This window comes from Chiloscyllium plagiosum, chromosome 18 (genome assembly GCF_004010195.1).
Source record: "Chiloscyllium plagiosum isolate BGI_BamShark_2017 chromosome 18, ASM401019v2, whole genome shotgun sequence".
Taxonomy (NCBI): Eukaryota; Metazoa; Chordata; class Chondrichthyes; order Orectolobiformes; family Hemiscylliidae; genus Chiloscyllium; species Chiloscyllium plagiosum.
Genome location: NC_057727.1, coordinates 27,325,606 through 27,351,832, shown reverse-complemented (window position 1 = coordinate 27,351,832; position 26,227 = coordinate 27,325,606). Strand labels below are relative to the sequence as shown.

Here is a 26,227-nt window from a genome sequence, read left to right as displayed (position 1 = left end):
CCGGGGAAGTCGGATTTGTGGATTTTGGGCAGGAGGTAGAAACGGGCGGTGTGGGGTTGTGTGACTATGAGGTTGGAGGCGGTGGATCTCCTGAGGTGATGAGGTTATGGATGGTCTGGGAGATGATGGTTTGGTGGTGGGAGGTGGGGTCGTGGTCAAGCGGGCAGTAGGAGGAGGTGTCCACGAGCTGGTGTTTAGCCTTAGCGGTGTAAAGATCGGTGCACCAAACTACCACTGCGCCTCCCATGTCTGCCGGTTTGATGGTGAGGTTGGGTTTGGAGCAGAGGGAGTGGAGGGTCAAGGGGGCAGTAGGAGGAGGTGTCCACGAGCTGGTGTTTAGCCTTAGCGGTGTAAAGATCGGTGCACCAAACTACCACTGCGCCTCCCATGTCTGCCGGTTTGATGGTGAGGTTGGGTTTGGAGCAGAGGGAGTGGAGGGCTGCGCGTTGAGGGTGAGAGATTGGAGTGGGTGAGAGGGGTGGACAGGTTGAGGCGGTCAATGTCGCGGATATGAAGAGATCGAGGGCAGGTAAGAGGCCAGCACAGGATGTCCAGGTGGAAGAGGTGTGTTGGAGGTGGGAGAATGGGTTGTCAGAGGGTGGGCAAGAGTCCTGGTTGAAGAAGTAGGCACGGAGCCAAAGGCGGCAGAAGAAATGCTCGATGTCTAGCCACGTGTCAAACTCATTGTTCCGGGAGCATAGGGGATGAAAGTGAGGCCTCTGCGGAGGACTGATCGTTCATCCTCAGAGAGGGGGGGGGGGAGGTCTGGGGGGGATGGTGAAAATACGGAAAATAAGGGCAAGGCACATTCAGTGTGCACAATTACTGTTGATTTTGTCTGCAGACTGGCATGTGTGATGTTGGAAACCTCGAGGGATATTGTAGTATCATTTCTGACTGAAATTGTCATCAATGCTTCAGTTTTGTATTTTCCAGTCAAATGCTGGCTTCTTCATTATTGAGGATGGAGAACTTAATAAAACCTCCAAACTTTGTAAGTTTATTTTTCTACGAGCATTCATGGTAGAATATGGCAGGACTTGCAGTGCTTTCATCCAGTTATTTCTTTGTGAAAATGCTAAACTTTTTCAGTTACAGACTACCTGCGCTCTTTAGCATGCATATTGTTATGTTTTGAAGCTCCACCACAGGTTAGCACCTCCTTTTCAATCTGCTTGGTGCTATTACTGCACTCCTCATTAGACCAGAGCTGTTCATCTGCCCATAATGGAATTAATAAAATCAGTGGTCCTCAAGAGAGGAGAGTTAAAGGAAAACAGATATCTTGGAGTATGGTTTGAGGAGATTGCAGAGATAGAGACAATTGGAGCTTAGTTTCCACAAGAAACATGGTAGTCACTTCAGCCAATACTGCCAGGGAAAGATACTTATTTGATAAGTAGGCCAGGGCAAGGCCAAGTACCTTCTTAACACGACACAAGCCTTTTTGGTAGCTTTGTTGTTGGAGACTCGGCAGTAATGAAGCTAACAAATTATTCTTGATGATGCATATTGAGGTACCCCACCAAATGCTCATCAGTGCCCTTGCTACCCTCATTGTTTCTTTGCTGTGGTGTTTGACGTGGAAGAGAACAGATTCATGGGTTGAGGGGGGCAGTAACCGTTAATCAGTGGGATGTTTTCTTTTCAATGTTTAACCTGACATCGATGGCTTATGGAATCCAGAGTCAGTGCTAAACACTCCAAGGACCACTCCCTTCCAGTTGCATAGCTGTACACTACCATCACTGTTAGATCTGTTCTGCTAGTGGGAGAGAGAACTTGCCCACAAATAGTGATACAGGAATCTGGGATGTTGGCTGATGGTCAAGTGTGCAAAACCATACAATTAGTTCACTAATCTATTGTACAACTTGGAAGGTTTGGGGCAGGTCCCCAGATATTAGCTCAATGTTGCATGTTCAACTGAGCTTGGTGTGTCGAAATATGATGCCCAAGCCAGTGCCAAATAGTCCATCTTGTTTCATTATTTACCTTTTTGGGCAGTTTGATGCAACTGAGTGGCTTGCTGGCACATTTCAAAAGGATGTTGAGTGAATTGTGTTGCAGAGTGTTGAACATCACGTGCATAACATGCCAGATAAAGTTGATGGGTTTATTTCCTGATGGACAATATCTATATTTTGCCATGTATTGATTTACCAAGTTCAATTGAAAATATTTCCCAGCCCTGTGATTTCCAAGTGTTGCACACTCCTGACTTGGAAATGTCCTACTATTTGTTTTTCCATTTGTGGGTGAATATCTTGAAATTCCTTGAGAGGAGAGATAATTTTGATCGTCAGCTTTGACAACATCATGAGGACAAATTTGGAAGAAACATGTATGTACACATTTCGGAATAATTATGTCAGTTAAAATATGGAATATTGTAAATGGTTAAATAAACTATGGAAATAAATGAAGTTGTCCTTGAACATGCAAATTTCTGTTGTTTGGTATGAATCATGTAATTCTTAAAACCTTTTGATTCTGTGTTTACCGGTAGAGATTGTAAGAAAGTACTACAGAAAATGACAGTAATGGTCATCAGATAAAATAGTGTCTGCAGAGATGCAAGGTTCGTGTTCCAGCTCAATGACCTTTCATGAGACGTGAAAGGAATTAGAGATTAACAGTTTATAATCAAGTATAAAGCCAGGCGAAAAAGGGAATGGGAATGAGGGAGGTGGAGAGTGAAGAACGAAGGGGAAAATCTGTAGAAAATGGTGAACAGTATCTAATGATGAATACTTTGTTTTTAATTATAGGGGGAGATTAAGATCTCCATTAGCATAGAAGATGAAGCCAATAAAGATTTGCCTCCTGCTGCTTTGCTGTATAGGCCAATACGACAGTGTGTATATGGAGTCCTGTTTAGCCTAGCTGAGGCTAGGAAAAAAGCTGAAAGACTTGCACTAAGGAAAAATAGATTCCCTACTGAAAGTAAGTTAATTTCATATTCTGTGCTGGGTATTTATAGCACATCATTTTAAAAGTTTATACTGAGATTGTGGGAAAAAAAACACAGTATATTGATTAAAGCAGTGTTGGTCAAGTAGTTTTTTTGGGATTCCAAATTAAAACAGTCTGCATTTGCGAATGCAAAATATTATGTTGGGTATTGGAGTCCATCTATGTCAAATTTGTCTGACATAATGATCAGAATTTAAAAGTGCTTATTGTTTTGTTAGGTTGGAGGGTGGCATTACATTTGGTTGGGGGAGGTAGAGAATTTCAGACCATGTATCATCTTCAGGTAAGATGAGGTTAAATGATGAGATAGGTGGACAGAACAAGCTGACATAAATATCCCAATTCTATGCTTGTTGAATAAAAACATTCCATATTTAAAGTTAACTAACTAAAATAACAGACAAGTAGACTTAGTTGGAGTGTAGGGACTGATTTGTGCTAAAGGCTGAATTGCTGAACAAAAAAAAGAAAGAACCGAGATGTCACTATAGTATCGCTGCTGGGTGAGAGTTTATACAGGGTATACAGTGTAAATATGGACATTTATAGTGGGCAAATGTTAACAAGCTTGTCCAAAGTGTCTCAATGTTGACATTGTTTTGTCGACCTCAAATATGAACATATGGAAGGTTTTAATAATTATATTTCCTGAGGCATTTTCTAGATAAATTTTAGGTTGTCTGTATTGGTGTGAGTCTTGGGACTAAAGGGATCAAAAGGTATGTAGAGAAACAGGAAGTATTGAGTTGCATGATCAGCCATGATTATATTGAATGGTGGAGCAGGCTCGAAGGACCAAATGGGTTATTCCTATTTTCTGTTCATTCAACTGAGCCTCTGTCCCTGTCTGTTTCCTTGTTCCCTAATTTTCCTCTGTATTTTTATTCGTTTCTTTCTGAGTGACAATGTGCTAGGAAAAGGAACCACCACTGGCTTCAGTTCACATTATGTTAGGGGTTTAAAATGTTCTCAGTGTCACCCTTCCCTTCCCTCTGCGGCCATTCCTACTTCTACCAACCTAGAGTCATAGAGGTGTACAGCACAGAGACAAACATTTCAGTCCATCTCGTCCATGCTGACCAGATATCCTAAATTAATCCAGTCCCATTTGCCAGCACTTGGCCTGTATCCCTCTAAACCCTTCCTATTCAAGTACCTGTCTAGATGTCTTTTAAATGTTGTAATTGTACAAGCCTCCATCATTTCCTCTGGCAGCTCATTCCATACACGCACCACCGTCTGTGTGAAGAAGTTGTCCCTTAGGTGTCTTTTAAATTGTTCCCATCTCACCATAAACTTATGTCCTCTATTTTGGACTCGCCAAACCCAGGGAAACGACCTTGTCTATTTACCCCATCCATGCTCCACATGATTTTATAAACCTCTAAAGGTCACACCTCAGCCTTCAACACTCCACGGAAAACAGCCCCAGCCTATTCAGCCTCTTCCTATAGCTCACACCCTCCAACCCTAGCAACATCTTTGTAAATCTTTTCTAAACCCTTTCAAGTTCCACAACATCCTTCCTACATAAGGGAGACCAGAATTGCACGCAGTATTCCAAAAGTGGCCTAACCAATATCCTGTACAGCTGCAACATGACCTCCGAACTTTCATACTCAATGTTGTGGGTGGCACAGTATGGGCAGCACGGTGGCACAGTGGTTAGCACTGCTGCCTCACAGTGCCAGAGACCTGGGTTCAATTCCCGTCTCAGGCAATTGTCTGTGTGTTTCTAGGATAACACTTCACATTCTCTTTCTTACTACAATATAAATCACATCTATCCTTGGCTCTTTCCCTTTTGAGTTGTCATTGAATACTGCATAATCTTTTTTCATCATTTTATGGTTACTGAGATGAAGAGTATCAGTCCACAGAATTAGAATGCTGGTCCACTCTTTGCCATCAGTTTCAGCAGGGGTTGAAATAAGTATTCAGTCAACTAATCTGACAATAAGCCATAGCCTCAATGCATTTTTGTGAACAACTGGCAGCAGTTTTCCTTGTGACCTAAATATTTTTAGTATTTTTTTAAAATTCCTTAATTTACAATGATTAAGATCAGTACAATCCAAATTTAGCTTAATACCTTTTCAGGTAGAAAAGATGTGTTAGCGTTAAATGTGGTGAACAGATGTATGATATTTCAAATTATGTCCGTAATGATCGTTTGAATAGAAATATCTTCTTTGTTTTAAAACGTTCAAAGTGAAATTTTGATCAAAGAAAATCTTTCAGAAGATCTTTTAAAAATTAAATTTGAAAGTACTTAACTTTGTCTATCTTTTCTGAGACCTGATGAAGCAACAGTTTATAACTCTGGACTAGTAATTTTTCACCAGTAAGAGTTGTAACCTTGAGAAATGGGCATCCAACCCTACCTTAAGTTTGTTTCAAATTAAAAGTTTATTATTTGAAACTGAGGTTTTATCCCACTTGAAATCTGACTACAGCAGTGAGAAATATAGCTGCATTTAACTTCCAGTATGGACACGCAACCTTCTGATGAAACACCGAGTTCAATCAAATTCCTGACTGGAGGTCTTCCAGGGTACATTCTGCAAGGTAAACATGTGAAAGAAATTTTGGCTTCCCATCACTTTGAATTTATGGAGTAATTCTGGACTTTTAAGCTACCTAATTCCAGAGGAGAGTTGAATAAGATTTTGATAGAGTTTCCTACTTCTTAAGTGTATGTCTTTGAGATTGTCTGTCTGTGTCCACTGTTGTGTCAAACTAAGATCATTTTGTAATCAGCTGGATCTCCCCATAATTTATCTTATATTTATGAAGACCAAGGTCGTATATGGTTTTCCAATCATTTTTTCAACAAGGTTTGCTATCTTCAAAGCTTGGTGAATATAATTCCCCATCCAGTGCACTCTTTAAAAATCTGGACCCATCCCTACTGCCAAAATACATTCACCTCTCACTTCTCCATATTAAATTGTATCTGTTGCTTATCTGCCCATTGTGCTGGCCTATCTATGTCCTCTTGCAGACAGTTTGTATCATCCTCACTGTTAGCCATCAAGTTTGGTGGGATCAGCAAAATTTGAAGTTTTACTGCAGAACCCTGTTCTATAACATCCTCTCGACTAGAAAGGAAAACAATTTTACATGACTAGCTATTTTCATCCATTTTGTTTTATTCAATTGCACACTCCTGTTCCATAGGCTTCAATTTTATTAGTAACTTTTCATGTGGTACCTTGCCAAATGCCTTTGTAAAATTCAATAGACAAAATCCATTATTTCCTTCATTAACCTCTGCTTGACTTAGATTAGTCAAATTTGATCTTCCTTTTACAAATCCATGCTGGCTGTCCTTAATTGATGTAACCCTCTCCGAGTGCCTGGTGATTTTTTTTACCCCCCACGATAAAAGATTCCAAAACCCTTCCTGCCACTGATGTTAGACTAAATGGTCGAGAGATTGCCCTTACACTCCTGAACATGGGAGTCAGATTTGTCACTTCTCTCTCCTCTGGCATCTCCCCCATATGTGGAGCAGCTTAAAAAAGTTAAGGCAAGTGAGAATTCACTCGCCTTGCCTGGCACCTTTAAGCATAAATCACTGTCTTTATCTCTATTAGAATCCATTCCACTTCTTTGCACCCACTTTCTACCTAAATGCTAAGAGAAAAATTTCGGATACCCTTTATCTTTGCTACTATTCTATTCTTCTCCTCCATGGTAGAGGGTTTTTGTTCAGAGGTCTGTGACTAGCTGTATATCACAAGAATTGGTGCTGAGTTCACAGTTCATCACCTATACAAATGAGAAGATGGGAGGTATGATTAGTAAGTTTGTGGGTGACACTAAAATTGGTGGCATAGTGGACAGTGAAGAAGGTTTACTAAGAGTACAGTGGGGTCGTGATTAACTGGGCCAGTGGGCCAAGGAATGGCAGATGGAATTTAATTTCAATAAAAACAAGCTGTTGCATTTTGGTAAGGTGAGCAGGACTTACACAGCTAATGGTAGTGTCCTGGGGAGTGTTGTCAAACAGAGAGGCCGAGGGCTATAAGTGCATAGTTCCTTGAAATGGCTTCACAGATAGACAATATAGTGAAGGCAGCATTTGGCATGCTTACCTTCATTGGTCAGAGTTGCAGCAGCATGTTACAGTTGTACAAGACATTGGTAAGGCCACATTTGGAGTACTACATATAATTCTGGTAGTCTTGTTATAGTAAGGATGGAATTAAACTGGAATGGTTCCAAACAAGATTTACAAACATGTCACCAAGACTGGAAGATTTGAGTTATAGGGAGAGACTGGATAGGCTGGAACATTTTCTCTGGAGCATGGAAAACTGAGGGGTGACCTTATAGAGATTTATAAAATCATGAAGGGGCATAGATAAGACAAGGTCTTTTCCCCAGAGTAGGGGAGTCCAAAACTTGAGGCTATAGGTTTAAGGTGAGAGGGAAGAGATGTAAAACGGATCTGATGGGCAGCTCTTTCCACACAGGATTGTGCATACTTGGTATGAGCGGCCAGAGGAAGTGGTAGAGGTGGGTACTATTACAGCATTTAAAAGACATTTGGAGAAGCGTGTTTAGAGGGAAATGAGTCAAATACAGGCAAATGTGACTGATTCAGTTTAGGCGATCTGATTGGCAAGGATGAGTTGGGCAGAAGGGACTGATCCTGTGTAGTATGCTGCTATGGCTATGAGGAGCGGAACATTCTTAAAAATGGAGAAAAGGCAGTGGGATTTAGGGACCTTGGCATTTGAACCACAAAATGCTAGCATCCAAATTCAGTGGGAAATAGAGCAAACAGAATGTTGGCCTTTATTTCAAAGGGATAAATGAAATATTAAAGTAGACTAAAACTGTGCAAGACACAAATCAGACCACACTGATTAGTTTTGGTCTCCTTACCTAAGGAAAAATGTATGACATTCGAGGCAGTCCAGAAAAGGGTCAGTAGATTGATCCCAGATATGGTGGAATTTTCATATGAGGAAAGGTTGAGTATGTTGGGCCTATACTCACCTTATTGAAACAAATAAAGTACTTGGAGTACTTGACAGGGTAGTTGGAGAAAGATGGTTTTTCCAGTGTCCTCTAGAACCAGAGAGGACAATCTAAGTAGAAGGGGTTGCTCATTTAAGACAATGAGCAGGACTTTTTTTTTCTCTCTGAGAATAGGGAATCTGTGGAGTTCTTTTCCACACTAGAGGCTAGATCATTAAGCACGTTCAAGGCTAAGAGGAACAGATTTTTATTCAGTAACAGAGTAAAAGCTTATGCAGAAAAGTGGAATTGAGGATTATCAGATCAGCCATAATCTTATTGAATCATCGAACATACTTGATGGGCTGAATGGCCAGCTTTCTGCTTTATGGACTTATTAACAAGGGTAAAACTGCATGGGTTGCTAAAGTATCTGCTGAAAGAAAGCAACAATTTTGTAATAACTTAAAATAGGTAGAAAGCATGTAACTGTGGCAATATGTTAATAATCTATATAACCAGCTTTCTGCAGTGGAAAATGAACAATTGAATTTTCTGTCAGGAATTATTACTGCTGTAATATTGCATGAATGTTTTCCACAGGAATGGACGTAAGAATTTAAATCCAAGTCCTGGCTTAGAAGGAGGGGATAAATCTATCAGACCGTCATATATAACTTGTTTCCCCTTTGCATTAGTGCTGTTGCAAAAGTATTTGATGTTGCCGTTGTTTATTTAGCTCTGAGCCATTTATATTGCTTTCTATAGATTTGGCCCATTTACAAGAATCTGAATCTCCCCTTTTCTCCTCCTGCGACTGTCATGTAGGTGATCCTTAACCATAAGCCTGGTTGCCTCTTTCTGTTCAGCTACCTTTTTTTTTGCTCAATTGCAGAATAGTACCTCGAGTGTTTTTTTTTTCATTTTTGTTGCCTTTGCAGCAGAACCAAATATGAATAATTAATAACAAATGCTGTGGATGTTGGAAATCTGAACTAAAAACATAAAATGCTTACACTTTAGTAACAACCTGAAATGCTAACTGATATGCTGAATGTTTCCAGTATTTTCTGTTTTTATTATAAATAATTAAAACCTACAAAACAGATTGCTGGGATTTTCACTAAATAATTCAAAATTTAGGCCACCAATCTCCTGATGTTCACAGTATTACAGATTCCACAGAAGTGTAGTGAACTGTATGAGTCAAAGAAAATGTTTCTCTCATCCATTTCATGCGTCCAATGCACTGTCCCTATCACCTTGTCAGTATCATGGATGCTTTCAAGTCCTTGCTGATTGATTTTTTTTTTACTATACAGAGCAGTTCAACTTCCAAGATTCCTAAATTGGCATGTTCAGCAATGAGTTATGCAGAATGTGAAGACCCAGTGCCTAAAAATGTGCAGTTTAGCATTCAAAATCAAAACTGAGTGGAGAGTCCAACATTTAGAAAAGCACACAGTTTTTTCGTACATTATTTAAGGATTCACAGAAGGCCATGTTTAAGGGTGGGTTGTGTCTGTCAAAAGTGGTGAATTAAAAAAACTTAAATAATTTCAGTGTTAAAATCAAAAACAGAGGGTTAAGAATATTTAAGTTGAGGAGAAAAATAAATGAAACAGTAAGCTGTTGGACAAACTGACATAGGATTCAGAAAGTTGGTGCATACTTCCTTGTGTTTCTGTACTGTGAGATATATTTGCATAAGGGAACTCCATATCAAATATAGATTTGTATGGAAATAATTAGAGGAGATCATTGACACAAAGCGGCAAACCATTCATATGGTGCAGTCAAGAAGTGCATGTAGACGCAAGATAGATCTAATAAACATGTACATTTGTACCTTGGGAGTTGCATGTTGCTTAGATTACAATAGTAAACTATATCAGCTTTTCTACTGGCACTTAAAAATAAGTTTGCAAATTCTTGTCATTAGCAATTGAAGTAAAATCTCAAATCACTAGAATTTAGTACAGAAAATTGAGTTAATTTCACATATGTTTTTCAGTTCCCCCAGTTTTAGTTAAAGAGTGGGCCGCTTACAAGGGGAAATCACCCCAGACTCCAGAACTGGTAGAAGCACTTGCTTTTAGAGAGTGGACATGTCCAAACTTAAAGAAGCTATGGCTTGGAAAAGCTGTGGAGGACAAAAATCGAAGAATGAGAGCATTTCTTGCCTGCATGAGATCAGACACACCAGCTATGCTCAATCCCTCAAATGTTCCAACACACCTTCTGGTTCTTTGCTGCGTGCTGCGGTAAGTGAAAAGCATTGAATAACAGTGCAAGTCAACAGAATTTCTTTTCCCACTGTTACTGCATTTTGGAGTACATTTTTGTAGAATGACATTTAGCCTTCAAAATGTCTGAATATGAACATTTGTAAACTATAACTGTGTTGTTTTATGTCTCATGTTCTTTCCTACAATTTATTTTGAACAAATGCCATCTAATTTTTACATTTCACAATGACATGGATCTTGCAGTAAGCTGTATATTCTGGGGAGAAAACATTACACTTGGCTTTTTCACTTTTATGTATGTTGAATTGTGTAAATATTTGACATTCCAGTTTGAAAGCTAAGGCTTTATAAAATTTACAAATCTGTTTCTGCTGATTGAATTTGAAGCCCCACTATTTAATAAGGGAGGAAGAGGGAGAGTGGAATCTATCAACCTGTAACTTGATGTCTGTTGTTGGGAAAATGTTAGAATCCTATATGAAGGATGTGATAGCTGATCATTTAGAAAATAATGGAAAAATTGGACAGAGTCAAAATGGATTAATGAAAGGGACGTCATCTTTGTCAAATGTGGAATTGCTTGAGGATGGTACTTTTGTAGCATAAACAAAAGAGAACCAGTGGATTAGTATTTGGATTTTCAGAAGGCTTTTAATAAGGTCACACACAGACGTTAGGTACATACACTTAAAGATCACAGAATTGCAGATGAATATACTAGCACGGATTGAGAATTGGTTACTGGACAAAAAGCAGAGTAAGAATAAACAGATCAATCTCAGGGTGCCTGTTACTGCTGAGGTACCACATGGATGAGTGTTAGGTCACAACTGTTTACAATCTACATAATTGATTGGATGTAGGAACCAATTTAAATATCTCCACATTTGCTGCTGATACCAGACTGGGTGAGAATGCAAGTTGAGTATGGTGCAAGGAGGCTTCAAAGAGACGTGGAATATCCAAGTGAATGGCCTTAAGCATAACAGATGGAAGATAACATTAATAAGTGTGAAGTTATTTACTTAGTAGAAAAAGCAGAGACAGAAAATTAAATTGTGAGCGATTGGGAAGTGCAGGTATCCTTGAGTCACAAAGTAGCAGGCAGGCATAGCAAGCAATTGGAAAGGCAAGAATTGCATGTGTTGATACATTGCATGTTGTAATGCCTAATTACAGGGGCATGTTTCTCAGGGAATCCTTTAAGTTTCTAATCTCCAGCATTTTCTCCCTTACTACATAGGAATGGGAGAAAGCTGTATTCTTGTTTTCTTATTTCTTGGTTAATGGTTAGAGAGGAATGCAATTAAAGTACTTTCTAAGGGTTATACCAAATACCGGTAGTTGAAAGAATGTTTATGAGCAAGTCTGACCCATTGATGGTTTTTGTTTTTCTAAATCTCATCAACATTTCTTTCCACATTGCTCAAATAGACAGTGTTTCTATCAAACTACCATTTCAAGGGGCTGTGAATGCAGTAGAGATATCTTGTTGCAATTGTATAGAGCTTTGTTGAGCTGTCACCTGGGGCATTGTTTACAAGCTTGGTCTTCTTATTTCGGGAAAGGTATATATGCCATAGAGGAAGTGCAACAGAGGTTCATCTAAATCACTGCAGTGGTGGAATTGAAACATTCAGGGATATGGAGGTGGTGTGGGGAAAAAAAATGGCCTAAAGCAACCCTGATCTCAAATGACAGGATAGACTCAATGGGCCAAGCAAACAAAAACTAGGGATTAGAAGCTTAAAGACAGACTGAAACTGATGCAGTAAGTAGCTGTTACAGTATGGAATATGTCAACACATACACTTTTGAAGTGAAGTCAACATGGAAGACATTAGTGTTTGGAAAATAAATTGCAGAAGTGGAATTAAATTTTGCAACTTCTTTGCGGAGCTGGCCTAGCACTTTGAGTCATACAGCAAGAAAGCAGACCTTTTCGTCCAATTCGTCTTTGCTGACCAAGTTTCCCAAACTAAACTAGCCCCACTTGTCTGCATTTGACCCATATCCCTCTAAACCTTTCCTATTCATGTATTTATCCAAATATCTTTTAAATCTTGTAACTGTACCTGCATCTACCATTTTCTCTGGCAATTCATTCCACATATGAAATGCCCACTGTGTCCCTTTTAAATCTTTCTCTTCTCACATTAAAAATATGCCCTCTAGTTTTAGACTCCCATTCCCTGGGGACAAGACCTTGGCTATTCACCTTAACTATGCTTCTCGTGATTTTATAAACCTCCTATAAGGTTACCCCTCAACCCTGTACACTCCAGTGAACAAAATCCCAGCCTATCCAGCGTCTCCTTCTAATTCATACACTCCAGTTTCAGCAACATCCTTGTAAATCTTTTCTGAACCCTTCCCAATTTAATAATATCTTTCCTATAGCAGGACGACTAGAACTGTACACAGTAAGACAAAAGTAGCCTCACCACTGTCCTGTACAACCTCAACATAACATCCCAATTCCTATACTCAATGGCCTGAGCAAGAAGGAAAGTGTGCTTAACCACAGTGTCTATCTGTGATGCAACTTTCAAAGAACTATGTACCCGAACCCCTAGTTCTCTCTGTTCATCAATACTCCCCACTAACTGGATAAGTCCTGCCCTTGTTTGTTTTACCAAATTGCAGTATCTCACATTTATCTAAATCAAACTCCATCTGCCACTCCTCAGTCCATTGGCCCTATTGATCAAGATCTCTTTTTAATTTTTGATAACCACCTTCACTGTTGATTATACCACCAATCTTGGTGTCATCTGCAAACTTACTAACCATACATCCTAAGTTCTCATCCAAATCTTTTATATCAAAATAATCGACAGCTTTTGGGGTTTTTTTTTATTAATTTTTAGACAGGAATACAATGAAAATACTGCTAAGGTTAAAGATAGTAAAATCAATGGTTAAAATAATGTTTAGCATCAAATCTACAGAATTTTTACTTTTTTTTTTCCCAAAACTAGTGAACGTTTCTTGCCATGTTGATCAAATCACTAAGGACATTTAATGCCTCTGTGAAGCTGTTAATTGCACATGTTGTTCACTGACAATCTCTTCTGAAAGATTATATGTAAATTCAGGTGTTATCGTATCATGAGCAATTGGTTGGAAAATGGTTAGAGATGTATACATGTTTAATCTGTAGACATATTGAGTGGCGAGAATCTTTCAAAAGAAAAATATATGCTAATAACAGACGGGATGTCTTTATTTAAGTAGCATGATCTTCTTTGAACATTTCTCTGTCCTAGTTCTAGTCAACACACTGCCCTTCAATGACATCATCCAAAAGCACAGATTAAATTTTCACGTACATGTTGTAGATGCCCAACTTTACCTCTCCACCACCTCCCTTAACTTTCTGCACTGTGGCTAAATTATCAGATTGTTTATCCAATCTTCAGTATTGTACGATCAGGACCTTTAATTAAATATTGCAAAGACTGAAATCATTTTTTCCAATTTCTGTTCTAACTTTATTCCCTTACAACTGACATCATCTCTCTTCCTGTTGATGGTCTGAAATTAACTCAGTCAGTTTGTGCCTTGGTGTAACATTTAATCAAAAGATAAACTTCTGACCAAATATTCACACCATCACGAAAGCACCCTATTTCCATGTCCCTAACCTTACTCGTATTTACCCCTCTCTCAGCTCCTCTGCTGCTGTAACCCTCTTTCACACCTTTGTTACCTCTAGACATGACTATTCAAATGCACTACTGGCTGGTCTTCCACATGCTACCCTCTGTAAACGTCAAGTCGTCCAAAACTCTGCTGCCTGTGTCTTAACTCACAGTAAGTTCTTCATCTGTCATCTCTGTGCTTGCTCAATTTTAAAATCATTCTTGTTTTCAAACCTCTCCATAGCCTTGTCCCTGCCCATCTCTATAACCTCCCATCAGCCTCGTAGTCTTCAGAAATCGCTGCGTTCATCTAATTCTGTTCTCTTCAGCATCTCCATTTTAGTAGCTGTACCATTGGTGGTGTCCCTTCAATTGCCAAGGTCCTAAGCTCTGACAATCCCTCCAAGACCCTTCTACTTCTCTTGCCTCTGTTCTTTAAGAAATCTATAAAAACCTATTTCTTTGACCAAGCTTTTGGTTGCTTGATCTGTTTTTTCTTTCAGCTCAATGTCATATTTTGATTTATAATGCTCCTGAAAAGAAATTTGGAATATTTTATCATATTAAAGGTGTTGCATAAATCCAAGTTTTTCTTGTGCACTAAAAATATAAGCTTATGTTTGTATATCCCTTATAGATATTTGTTGCAGTGGCCAGGGGTGAGGATCCTTCGTCGCCATGAACTTGATGCATTCCTTGCACAGGCTTTATCTCCCAAACTTTATGAACCAGATCAACTGCAGGAACTTAAGGTAGTCATCATGGTTGCTTATGTTTTTCCAATTTAATTAACTTCAGAGATGTTATTACACACCTCTGGAGTAGGTGAGACAGGCCTCAACAGTGAGGTTGCTTGTTCAACTAAAAACAGGGCTGTTGATAAAATTGAGTTTTTTTTTTAAATTTGCATTGAGTTTGCATGTTTAATTTATTATAATAAAATTAATAAAGACTAAATAAGAAATTGAAAAGGTGTGATTTTTCTGAAGAATACCTGAAGTGAAATTGTTACAAAGTACTTTCTCTTCATTTTGTGACATATTACAGTTTTAACATTTTTAATTTGTTTGTACCACAATAATCCAAAATCAAAACTATGCCTCTGTTCATGAAAACACTAAGTTATTTACTGCCTTGAGTAAGGTGGTGAAGGAGCTGATGCTGAGTGAACATACTTGAATGTGCATCTTAGATTGCATATGAAGTTGCAGTCTTTCTGCTGTAATAGACTTGTTAACATCGTTGAGGTCCATGGGATCCAATAGCCAGTGACTGCTTAGATAGGAAATTGAGAGTAACAAAGCCGAGAATAGAGATGAACTGTTGCTATAGTATTTCCAGGGCTGTTGTTGAAATCACTGCTCTTTTTGATAAATACTAATGGTCTAGAATTCAGTATAGCATAATTTCTGAGTTTGAAAGAGGTACAAAACTCAGGATAAAATGACAGCAATAATAGATCTTGAAAGGCATAGACTGGTGAAATAGGCAATTGCATGACCATTGGAACTTTAACGGTGAACGATGTGAAGTGATAGATTTTGCTAGGAAGAGTTAGGTGTGCAATATGAACTAAATGGTTCAATTTTACATGGCATGCATGGGTACACCTGAGGGTACTTTTACACAAAATTGAAAGGTAACAAATTGGTTAAGAAGACTGTAAGAAAGATCTTTTCACTTGAACTTGTGTAACAAGAAGGTGATGCTAACCCTTCATGAAAAACTAGTTGGACCCCAGGTGTAGTGACCAGTCTGAGCACCACACTAAGAAGAACATGAAAACATGAGAGTGTGTGTGGAAAAGATTTATTGGGATATTACTGAAGTGAAAGACATCATTTTATTTGGGAAAGTAGCGAAATTGCAGTTTTTGACCTTGCAGCAGAGAAAGTTAAGGGGCAATTTAATTAATAGATGTGTTCAAAATCACAAAGGGTTTTAATAGAGTAAATAAGAGAACCTGCTTCTGGTAGCCAAAGGATCAGATGTCAGAGAATAGAGATTTAGAATATTTGACAAAGGGACTGTAATGTGGGAATTTAAATTTTTTTTATCAAGTTATCATCAGAAGTGCATTGCCAGGAAGTGTAGTGAAATAAAATTCAGTAATGCCTTTCAGAAGAAAATCAGATAAAAACTTGAAGTAAGAAAAATTGCAGGAAAATGGGGAAATGGCAAGGGAGTGGAACAAATTGAATATCTTTTTGAAAGTGCTCACGCAGACATATTGGGCAGAATGGCCTCCTACATGGTAACATTCGAATTGAAAATTGTACACATGTGTCCTATCATTTACATTTGAATCTCCCAAATTTGAAGCAGGCGTAAATAAGTATGAACAATATGGATCAAAGAAAACACAAAGGCTCCACCATTATTTATTTTTGAGACTAAAAATGAGATTTTAGCTCCTTTTAACCATTATTTAACCATGTTTAACAATGTTCTCAATTTTTCATATGTCTTACTACTGTCAATTAAGAGATCAGAATCAGGAGTTTGTCCATTGGGACTTGAAAATCTTATTGCCAAATTGAGAAAATTTTGAACAAATGCAGATTGGCAGATGCTCTGATTTGAGAGCTGGGGAGAAAGCATCATTAGAAGAAACTTGTTTAGACTCAGAAGATCAATGCAGTTTGGTCCATCCTAGTATCTTACCCACACGTGGAATTCTATAACTTTTTAAATCACATCTTTGCTTTGTAATCGAAGTCCATAAAATGCAGATTCCTGGCTAGAATGTTTAGTTTTTCACAATGAATGTCATCAAGTGCATCTGGCAGAAGTCATGTGGAGACGTGGGCATCATTATTAACCCCATCCAGAAGCAAGTCCAAGGTATAAAACCAAAATACTTTGTTGGAAATCTAAATTAAGATAGGAAATGATAAACACATCAGAACTGAACAAAGTTAGAAATAATTTTTAAGTGGAGGAAATGGTGAAGAACGGGAAAAGCAAAAGAGAAGGTCTGTAATAAGGCAGAAGACGAGATGTATTGGTCTTGCTCTTGTTTCGTTTTCTCTTGTTTCAGCTTTGTATGGACAACTTTATTCATTATTTCTGTTATTTTGCCATTCACAACTCTCCTAAACACATGTTTTGTTGCTCTCCCTCTTGTCACTCCTTTTGGTGTTTCATTGCATTTTAAATCTTGTAAACGCTTGACCATGTGGTCCGTCACTATTTTAGCCCAGCATCTAAATGTAGTCATTTCCATTTTGCATTAGTTTTGCATAAACTTTAATAAAACAGCATTGAAAATGGATTGTTCAATGTTAATATTTTGAAGACTGGAAGCTTAAACAACAATGTTAAATTCACAACTCAAGATCATATTGTCATCTCTGAAAGATAAAACTTAGATGATTTTGCTTTAATCGTGCTTTTTTCTAAATAGTTGTGAAGCAAGGTGGCAAGCATATTAACGAGTTGTTCTGCTGAAGATGTTAGACTAGACCTGAGTTTGCTGAAGTCGTTTTTTGAGGTGATAGTGTGGATACACCTGCAATGCAATTGGAAGGGAGTTCCAGGATTTTGACCCAGCAACACTGAAGGAATGGCAATATATTTGCAGGTCTGGAGTCTGAGGAGTTTGAAGGGGAATTGCACGTGGTGGCCCCCCACCCCCCCCGTGTATCTGCTGCCCTTCTAGATGGTCATGGTCACAGGTTTGCAAGGTGCTGTCTAAGAGACTGGGTGAATTTCTGCATTGCATCTTTTGGATACTATACACACCGCTGCTACTGAGTGGTGTTGGTGGAGGGAGTAAATGTTTATGAATGTGATGCTAGTCAAGTGAGCTGCTTTGTCCTGGATGTCTAGCTTATCTTACAGGCTGCAGCAGCAAATTGGTTGCTGTTTTGTAGAGGGACAGTGGGTGTAGACAGTCACCTGGAGCAGATAACCAACCTACCTTGGAGTTCCAATTTGGAGGAACTTCAGTAATGGTAATTATAGCTAAATGATTGTAGTTTGATTGACAATTAAATATTATAAAAGTAGCATTAAGGCTTACCAAACCTGCAGTGCATGATTTTACAAGACTTAGCAATGTATGCTGAAAACACTCATTTGTTTTGTTTCTGTTGTGCTTCATAATCCTTGCATTAATTATTACCTTTTTTTAATGTCCTGTCTGAGTTTTAAACTTTCATTTCAAAGTTACTTAGTTGATATCTGACAAAACAATCTGTGGAATTTATATTAATGGAAGTTAATGCTTATTACAAAATACAAAATAAATGTAAAGTTTTAACATTTTCCTCAGTCTTTTACTGAAATTGGTTTTTATTTGTTTTGAGAATTATTACAAATGGTCACATAATTAAGTCCCATTCTTTGGGTCAGATTTTGTGGCCCTGAAACGGGACCAAACTAAAGCAGAACAGCAAAACAAAAAAGGCCTCTAGCCAGTGTAGGTGGATGTCCTGCCTCCTTTTCAGCTTGCCAGCTCCTATCAGACAGCTAAATGTCAGACTCTGCAGAATTTTTACTGAGCCATGTGGGCTTCGAAAACCTTTTGTGACTCAAGTGGGAAGAGGTTGGAATGGTCGTGGAGGCAGGACAGACAGAATGCAAACGTCTTGAAAAGGGTAAGTTAGAGGATTTTTGTCAATTAAGGTAGCATTGGAGAAGTTCAGTAAGTGAGGAGAAGCAGGAGATATTACACCATACATGGATCAAGTCTTGGGCAGATTCCAATTTTCAGCAGTCTGGCCCAAGAAGTCTTGTGTCTGCGTATTTAAATGCTGACAGCTGAGGTTCAGATCTATTGCCAGCACTTACAAGGGATCATTGGACCGCTTGAGAAAACTGGTGGGTATGGTCCTGTTCTGTCAGTTAACTTCCTTATGAGTAATTGCGTGATCTTCACATGGAAAATCCTGTTTACTGACAGCCCGGTAATGGAAGCGGGATCACTGCATGGTATCTGTCCTGCTTCCAGTGGCAAATCTGGCCCCTCTTCTGATTGTATAAATGGTTTTCCTGCTGTACTAGTAATGCAGTGTCCTAAACTAAAATACAAAGAATTTGATTTCAGAGTCTTGTATATCAGCTTAATAATTTAAATTCAGTTCTCAAATAAAGAATAAAGCCTAAATTATTAACTGTTAGATTGTTGTTTTGAAAGAAAAATCCACAATCGGTTACTGGTATCCTCTGGGAAAGAATATTTATTGTCAGTTATTTTGCTATATATGTATAAATGTGGAATCGAGATAATGAAGTTACTCTACAACACTGTATACCTGTAAACATCAAAATATACAAGCTAGGATATCTCAACCTCTATGGATCAGACCAAAGCTGACCATCCACACCAATTTCAATCAAGAATATGTTGACAGCAGCCCAGATAACAGATGGTAGGAGGAAGCTCCATTTAACATTCCTATCTCTACTCTGATGAAGCCTAGCATTTGAGTTCGAGAGAAAATTGTATCTTTAATCAAAAATGCTAGGTGGATGATCCCATTGGTCTCTCCTTGAAGTTGGTAGTATGCACATATTATTGCCAAGTCAATTTATGTAGATTTATTCCTGTGTGCTTTCTTCCCCAGATTGAAAGCCTAGATCCCCGTGGTATCCAACTTGGAGCATTGTTTATGAGCGGCATTGATATGGCATTATTTGCAAATGATGCGTGTGGGCAGCCAATTCCATGGGAGCATTGTTGTCCATGGATGTACTTTGATGGCAAACTTTTCCAAAGTAAGCTTATAAAAGTGAGCCGGGAAAAGGTGCCCTTGATTGACCTCTGCGATGGTCAGGTATGCATAATTAAGTTATTAATGAGAATATTTTGATTGTTGTTTGATAATGTATATAATTTTGTTCACTTGCTGATGGGCATTGAAACAAGGATGGAACAATCAACTTTAGAAAATAAATACAGTGGCAGTTGATTTTGTAATTGCACCTGTTTAAGCAGTACGAGAGACAATTCTGAAGAAGTGGCATTTGTTCAATATAGAGTGAGGCAAGAGTTCAATATCTTAGACGGTAGGAGTGCTGCCTGATTTGCTTCTTGAAGCCTCCATAGGTATTTGGATTGTTTCTAAGTACTGAACCAGATACCGCAGAATAATTAACAACCACATCCTTGAGCTGAAATGAGTTGAACCAAGATGAGGAAAATTGGACAAGGTTACTACTTCTGATTGTTGACTAGTGATCCATTTGAGTAAGGCATCGTGTTGTGGTTGTCTGGACCACACCAAACCTGGCTGTAAGACCTCCACACCATTTGAACAAATGAGAAATACTTACTGTTGAAACTTGTTCATGAAGATGTCCCTTCACTTAAGTGCTGGAAGTCTGTGGGCATCAGCAAATATAAATGGATGAATTTAGTTTGAAGTGATAAATTTTATCGCTGGTGTATTTTGTATTTGTGTGTTATAAGATATTCACGTTTATATAAATTATGAAATATCTTGCCAGTTTTCTTATGCCGTCAGTTTTCTGAATAGTACACTGGGGTATTTTTTTCTTCAGCAGATGAAATTAAAATTACAAATTAATAATTTCAGAAATTAACTGGATGTATTTGATCCAGGATAGAGGTTCCTAAACTAGAAACTTTGAGGGTTGAAGAGAACAGTGCATGAAGAGGACACAAGCAATGACTAACAAGTAATACATGCAATTCATACGTTCTCCACTATTATCACTGTTGCAATTCTTTCACTTCCCTTAGGCAGATTCCCTGTGCTCATTCCACTACTGCCAATATCCTTCCATGTAAATGTGTTTGTTTCAGTTCAGAATTTGAGTTGTTTTCTTCCTGGTTTGTACATTTGTTCAGCATATTGTTTGAAAATACTCAAGAGCCTTGTGTGGTTGCTACTGTGGAACAATTAAAAAATAACAGCACATCAGTGACCATCTGACTCTGCTTCAAAAAGTTGTTAAACTGTTCTTTGTCCTGATTTCCCTGTGTTAAACTCTTTGCCGGCCCATGGAGGGTATGGATGAGTAGCTCTCCTTTTAAAATGTATCAGCTCAACAGGCACTTTATTGTCTTGTACTCTGCACCTTCCTGAAAAGCTTATTTTTCCCCTGCATGGATTTCATATTGCCTCTTATTTATCATCATTTTAAGTTGAGTGTTAGGTTTGTAACAGCTTTCAAACATGAGTTCCTGATATTTTCACAGAAAAGAATGAATTTATATTTTACTTCCTCCAAAGCGTTCCCACAAAATAGGCGTTGTACTGCCCTCTCTCCATCCCCACCTCAAACAACTTGACCACGTACTTATTCTGGTTGTAATCTGAAGAGAAGTGTGCATCATGCATCTAGTTAGTGTCCTGTATACAGGAAAGATGGGGCTTGCGGTCTACCTTTTAATAGATGTTATACTGTTGTATTATGCCCATCAAACTTCACCAACCAGTTTCTGCTTAATTTGCATTAATCAGGAGTGTGTCTTGATTAACACATGGATTTTGGCAAAGTGATTCCAGGAAATAACTAGAATTCATATTGAAGTTCAAAGATATTAGGGCGAAGAATTGCAAGTTATAGTAACTGAACTATTCTGTATTGTGGATTTTTAGCTACATTTACTTGAAAATAAATGATGCCAAAAGTGCTATTTTTTTTAAGAAGAGATTATGCATGGTTTCTAGAATTCAAGAAGGTTTTGAGGAAAAATTTTGTATTGAGATAGTGGGACTACAGTCTTGATTTACAAAGTTTCTGATGTGTGGGATTTACACCTGAACTTCCCAGTTTTAGTCAGGTACAGATGAAGAATTTTCCTATGAGAAATTTTCCTATGTTGACTCAATGTAGTGTGCACTTTCAAATTGTAGTGTTATGCAATTACTTCTAAGCAACAGTTTTGCCTGTTGAAAGGAAAAGTCCTTTTTTCCAGCAAAAGCAATTTATCTGGACAACTTAACAATGCATTTGCCTATGTTTTTGCGGGCACTTCGCCTGAAGAGCCTGACCAGGAAACTACAAAACAGCAGCGAAGAAGGTCCATCAGCATTGACTTGTGTGTTGGGATAGTGGGTGTCTGCTCAACTGGGTAGGCAAGTGGTGTTAGGTGTATTAGAGTTGGGGTTTCAGTTTAAGAGTTACACAAGTTAGTGTACGTTTTTGAACTATTAAGCATAACTCACCCTCTGAAGTCTCCTAATTTTAAAGTGCGTTCTCAGAGGTTTTAGACACAGGAGGATTACCCATCAGATGTTTCAATTTCCTGAGCAATTCCCATAAAGTCAGTTGCATCAGAAATTCAGCATGATCCCAACACACAGCTCCAGTTTATGCAGTATCAAAAGCCATCTGGCCATTGGAATACCTGGACCAAGGTATTTGGGAGATAAATATTGTTTGGGAACATTGGTACAAAGTACATGTTTTGAGAATATCACAAAATATCTGTGGGTGTTGGTTTGCAGTGCAATCTAATAATAGACATTAGGCTGTTTTTGTAATATTTTTAAACTAGGTATTTAGTTTGTATACCATTGTTTGCATGTACGTCAAACATTAAATAGCACCAGTGGGATTAAGAGTGGACTGGTTGATCAAATATTCCAGTTAATTAAGACGTCCACAAATCAATGTGAAAACATACACTAAATAATGGAAATATAATGCAGAGGATATACACATCGCTGTTATGCAATGTTTACAGCATAAATCACTTTAATAATAATGCAACTTTGCCTTAAATAAAACGTAATGGTAGAAAGCATTCTCATTCACACCCTGACTACTCAGACATCGCAGAGATTGCAATAATAAATGTCTTGTATTTCAGGTATATAATTTTTGCTGGTTTCTAGAGTGTGCTGGTTTGTAAGGAGCTGATCAAAACAAAGTTTGATGTACTTTATCTGATGCTTTGGGGAGCAAGCATAATACAGGCAGTTGAGAGTGGATTCTATACTTAGGTTCTGTACTGTTTTGTGATTAATTATAGGCTGATCAAGCTGCAAAACTTGAGAAAATGCGTCAGAGTATTCTGGAAGGCTTAAACTTTTCCAGGCAAGCTCATCCCATTGCTTATCCTCCTCCAGCCATGCATTTTTATCCAGCTGCAGTTTATCCACGGCCCGTTGGACCAATCCTTACACATCATGGTAGAGGGAGAGGCTTGGGTGGTAAGCAGCATTACTATTTTGTCGATACTGAAGCTGAAATCTCAGCAATGTTTTATCCAGCAATGACTTTTGTAACATTTTAATCTGATGTGTGGGAAACTATTTGTGTGTTTGGCGTAGTTGAATAGCTAACTTTTAATTTTCACTTGTCCAGTTACATGGTCAAAACTAACAGGTTAAATAACTACTTTGGGAAGCTTGATGTCTCCTTGTATCTAAGATGACATTCCAATTTATTTCCATTCCTGTAATATCCACAATTTCCTGCTTCGCAGTTAGATAACTGCAGCCAACATTCACATGAAGTGGATTAATGTCCAAATAACTCCCACAGGTTGTACTGTTCTCAAACTCTCGATTTTTAATCCACTTGTCGTTATTTTTAATCCACTAACTGTGCTAGTAGTTATTCAGTTTTTTAAAAAGTGCCAATAGCTTGTCTTCGAAGATGCCTTCTGATTTGTTAAGATGTCATTGCCATTTGTTTATTCAGAATTTTAAAACGTCTGAAAATGACTATCTTATTTATGATCCATTATCTAAATTTTAAATGTTTGGCAGAGACACAATCACCTGATGAAGGAGCAGCGCTCCAAAAGTTAGTGCTTCCAAATGAACCTGTTGGATTATAACCTGGTGTTGTGTGATTTTTAACTTTGTACACGCGAGTCCAACGCTGGTACCTCAAAATCGTGACAATTATTGAAAGGGCTATCATTTTAAAATGTTATGGAATAGAAGGCATTTGGGAGTATTTTAAAAGCCCAAAAATTGATATGTTTGGTTTGAGTGGGAGGTGAGGAAATGAGTCTGTGCTCCTCAACCCTCTCCATCTCTGCTTTTAATTCATGAGATTGTGTATCTCAGTTATAACATTTTTCCATTTAAATCACTGTTTTGGGAAGTACAGCAGACAAAAGGCCATAAGATACTTGGATCCATCAGGTAAGTACTTTTACAACTCTGGTTGTGGTCACAACAAAGTATAACTGCTTCTTGCGCACCCAACAAATGTGTGCTCCCTTCAGTGAACCCATTAATTGTGTTCCTCCATTTCCTTTGCAACTTCTGACTCTCCCATGATTCCCCAACATTTAACCCTTTTTTTTAAAACAATGTCCAAGAATCTTCCACTCCTCTGAAGCCATCAGCCACCCTACACCCCAATCTCTACTAACAAATTCCCAACCCACCTGCTTCTAACCTAAAACCTCAACCTTATAGTTTTACCAGCCTGTCAGGTAGGCAAGTTTGTAAATCAGGCTTGCTTGTAGGTGAGGAAAAACACATGCCATGATAAAACTTCATGGTTTTCAAAGAATTATTATTATAACGTAATTCCTTGAGAGTCCTGCAATTCTGAAGATCTACCATGATGAATATTGGACAATTATGTCTGTTCCAATTCTTTACTAGAACTAAGAAGAGGTAACAGAAATCAAACCTGTTTTCTCCATGCATGTTGATAGGCAAATTCGTGACTTCACGAATACTGAGGATGTACTATATGTGCACTTACTTCACAGATTAGCCATGATCTCATTGGTTAGTGGAATAGGCTCAAGGTGCTGAATGGCCTACTCCTGTTCCTCTGTAATCCAAAACAAATCCTTTTGTTCAGTGCCACCTACATTTCCTTTTGTCTCATCTGCTTCAGATTAAGTTGACTCTATTTATGAGCCCGCCAAAGAATCAAGGCTAAAGTTTGTTCTTTGGCCTGCCTTCATTACATTAATACTGAAGTACATAATGTCAATATTTGTTACAAGGCACAAATTCTTTGCAGTAACAGAACTCTAGGAAACCTTTTCCTTGTAATCTGACTTTTATATCCCTGCAGTGAATTTAATGTTATCAAGCTCTTGGAATGCAATTCAGGTAGCTTCATTTTGGTGCATTTTGGTCCAATAAAGGACTTTTTGCCTCCACATGAGAGAATTGAACTTGAGCAGGGAATTCCCTCTGTCTATACTTTGCTGGCTGTCATGCTTAATGTCAGTTTATGAAAGAAAGCTTTGGAGTTGATGAGTAGATTTTAGTAAGCATCTTCCAGTGCATGTAGCAAATCGCCTTTCTTTGGGAAAATAATTCTGACTGAGTGACCAGATTGTGGTTTTCTGACTTGTACTCAGATGAGGTAATCTCCTGGTTCAATTTTTTTAGCACCATCGATGATCTGTAATATCTTTAGTACAGGTATTTAATCCAGCTCAAATTCAACATCAGATCATAGTTGTGCACAAACTACAGGTTATATGATTGCTTCTGAAAGTGATTAGGTAATTTGTTCATCCAGGATTTTTGGTGACTTCTCTTTTTTCCCCCCATCTTTGCCATATACTGAAACATTATTGGGAAAAGTTTTTTTTTGTTTCTATGTTATGCAAAGTAATAGAAATATCAGAGGAGGGAACTGTTGAGTCACTAGTTGATGGCTGTCGATAATGAAGTTATTTTGCCTTGGCTTAACTTATTGTTAACTGTCAATGCAAAACTGCTTTTAAATAACAAGAAATTGTCAGGCTCACTCAGGCCACAAGAATTACTGTTGTTTTTTTAATCCCCTAGTTTCTATTCATTCATTGGATTGAGTGGGTATTTCTTGTAAAGTAATCATTCATTGCTCATGCCTTAATTGCTATTGTGACGATAGTGATAAGCAGCTTTATAAAACTGTTGTACACCATTTGGTATACATACATGGTGTGCTGCTGGATAAGAAGCTGTTAGTGTTTTCTCCATTAGGGTTGAGGCATAATGGAGCAGATTAGATTAGATTACTTCCAGTGTGGAAACAGGCCCTTTGGCCCAACAAGTCCACACCGATCCTCCAAAGGCAACCCACCCAGACCCATTCCCCTACATTTTACCCTTTCACCTAATACTACGGGCAATTTAGCATGGCCAATTCACCTACGCTGCACATCTTTAGACTGTGGGAGGAAACCAGAGCACCTGGAGGAAACCCATGCAGACACGGGGAGAATGTGCAAACTCCACACAGACAATTGCCGGAGGCAGGATTTGAACCTGGATCTCTGGCGCTGTGAGGCAGATTCTTTCAGTCTTTCAAACCTTTAAATGCTTGACATAGTACATCTGTGAAAATGAGAAAAGAATCGCATTCTCTAGTTCTAATTTTCAGCATAATAGTTTACCCATTCCAAAAAGAGCTTATTTCACTTTTGCAAGAATTGTACAGAGTTGTCCTTTTAATATTTCCATGTTTTAAATTAATTACTTTTTGATTGTTAAC

At 38.3% G+C, this 26,227-nt stretch overlaps 1 protein-coding gene and 1 long non-coding RNA gene across 4 annotated transcripts in view; one reads left to right on the top strand and one right to left on the bottom strand.

Annotated features, from left to right (window-relative positions):
• LOC122558991 overlaps positions 1 to 26,227 on the bottom strand; it is a 129,096-nt gene that overhangs the window by 60,148 nt on the left and 42,721 nt on the right. The gene's annotated exons all lie outside the window — the stretch shown is intronic.
• The window catches only part of LOC122558990 (constitutive coactivator of PPAR-gamma-like protein 1 homolog), a 139,032-nt gene that overhangs the window by 95,409 nt on the left and 17,396 nt on the right, over positions 1 to 26,227 (top strand). For 2 of the 3 annotated variants that reach the window (XM_043708020.1, XM_043708019.1), the window contains exons 10-14: positions 2,772 to 2,946; positions 9,962 to 10,211; positions 14,478 to 14,592; positions 19,411 to 19,620; positions 22,791 to 22,971. In XM_043708020.1, coding sequence (XP_043563955.1) covers positions 2,772 to 2,946; positions 9,962 to 10,211; positions 14,478 to 14,592; positions 19,411 to 19,620; positions 22,791 to 22,971 — 931 coding nt within the window. Of the gene's footprint in view, positions 1 to 2,771; positions 2,947 to 9,961; positions 10,212 to 14,477; positions 14,593 to 19,410; positions 19,621 to 22,790; positions 22,972 to 26,227 lie in introns of those variants that run through there. The other variant, XM_043708021.1, reaches the window with a different exon arrangement.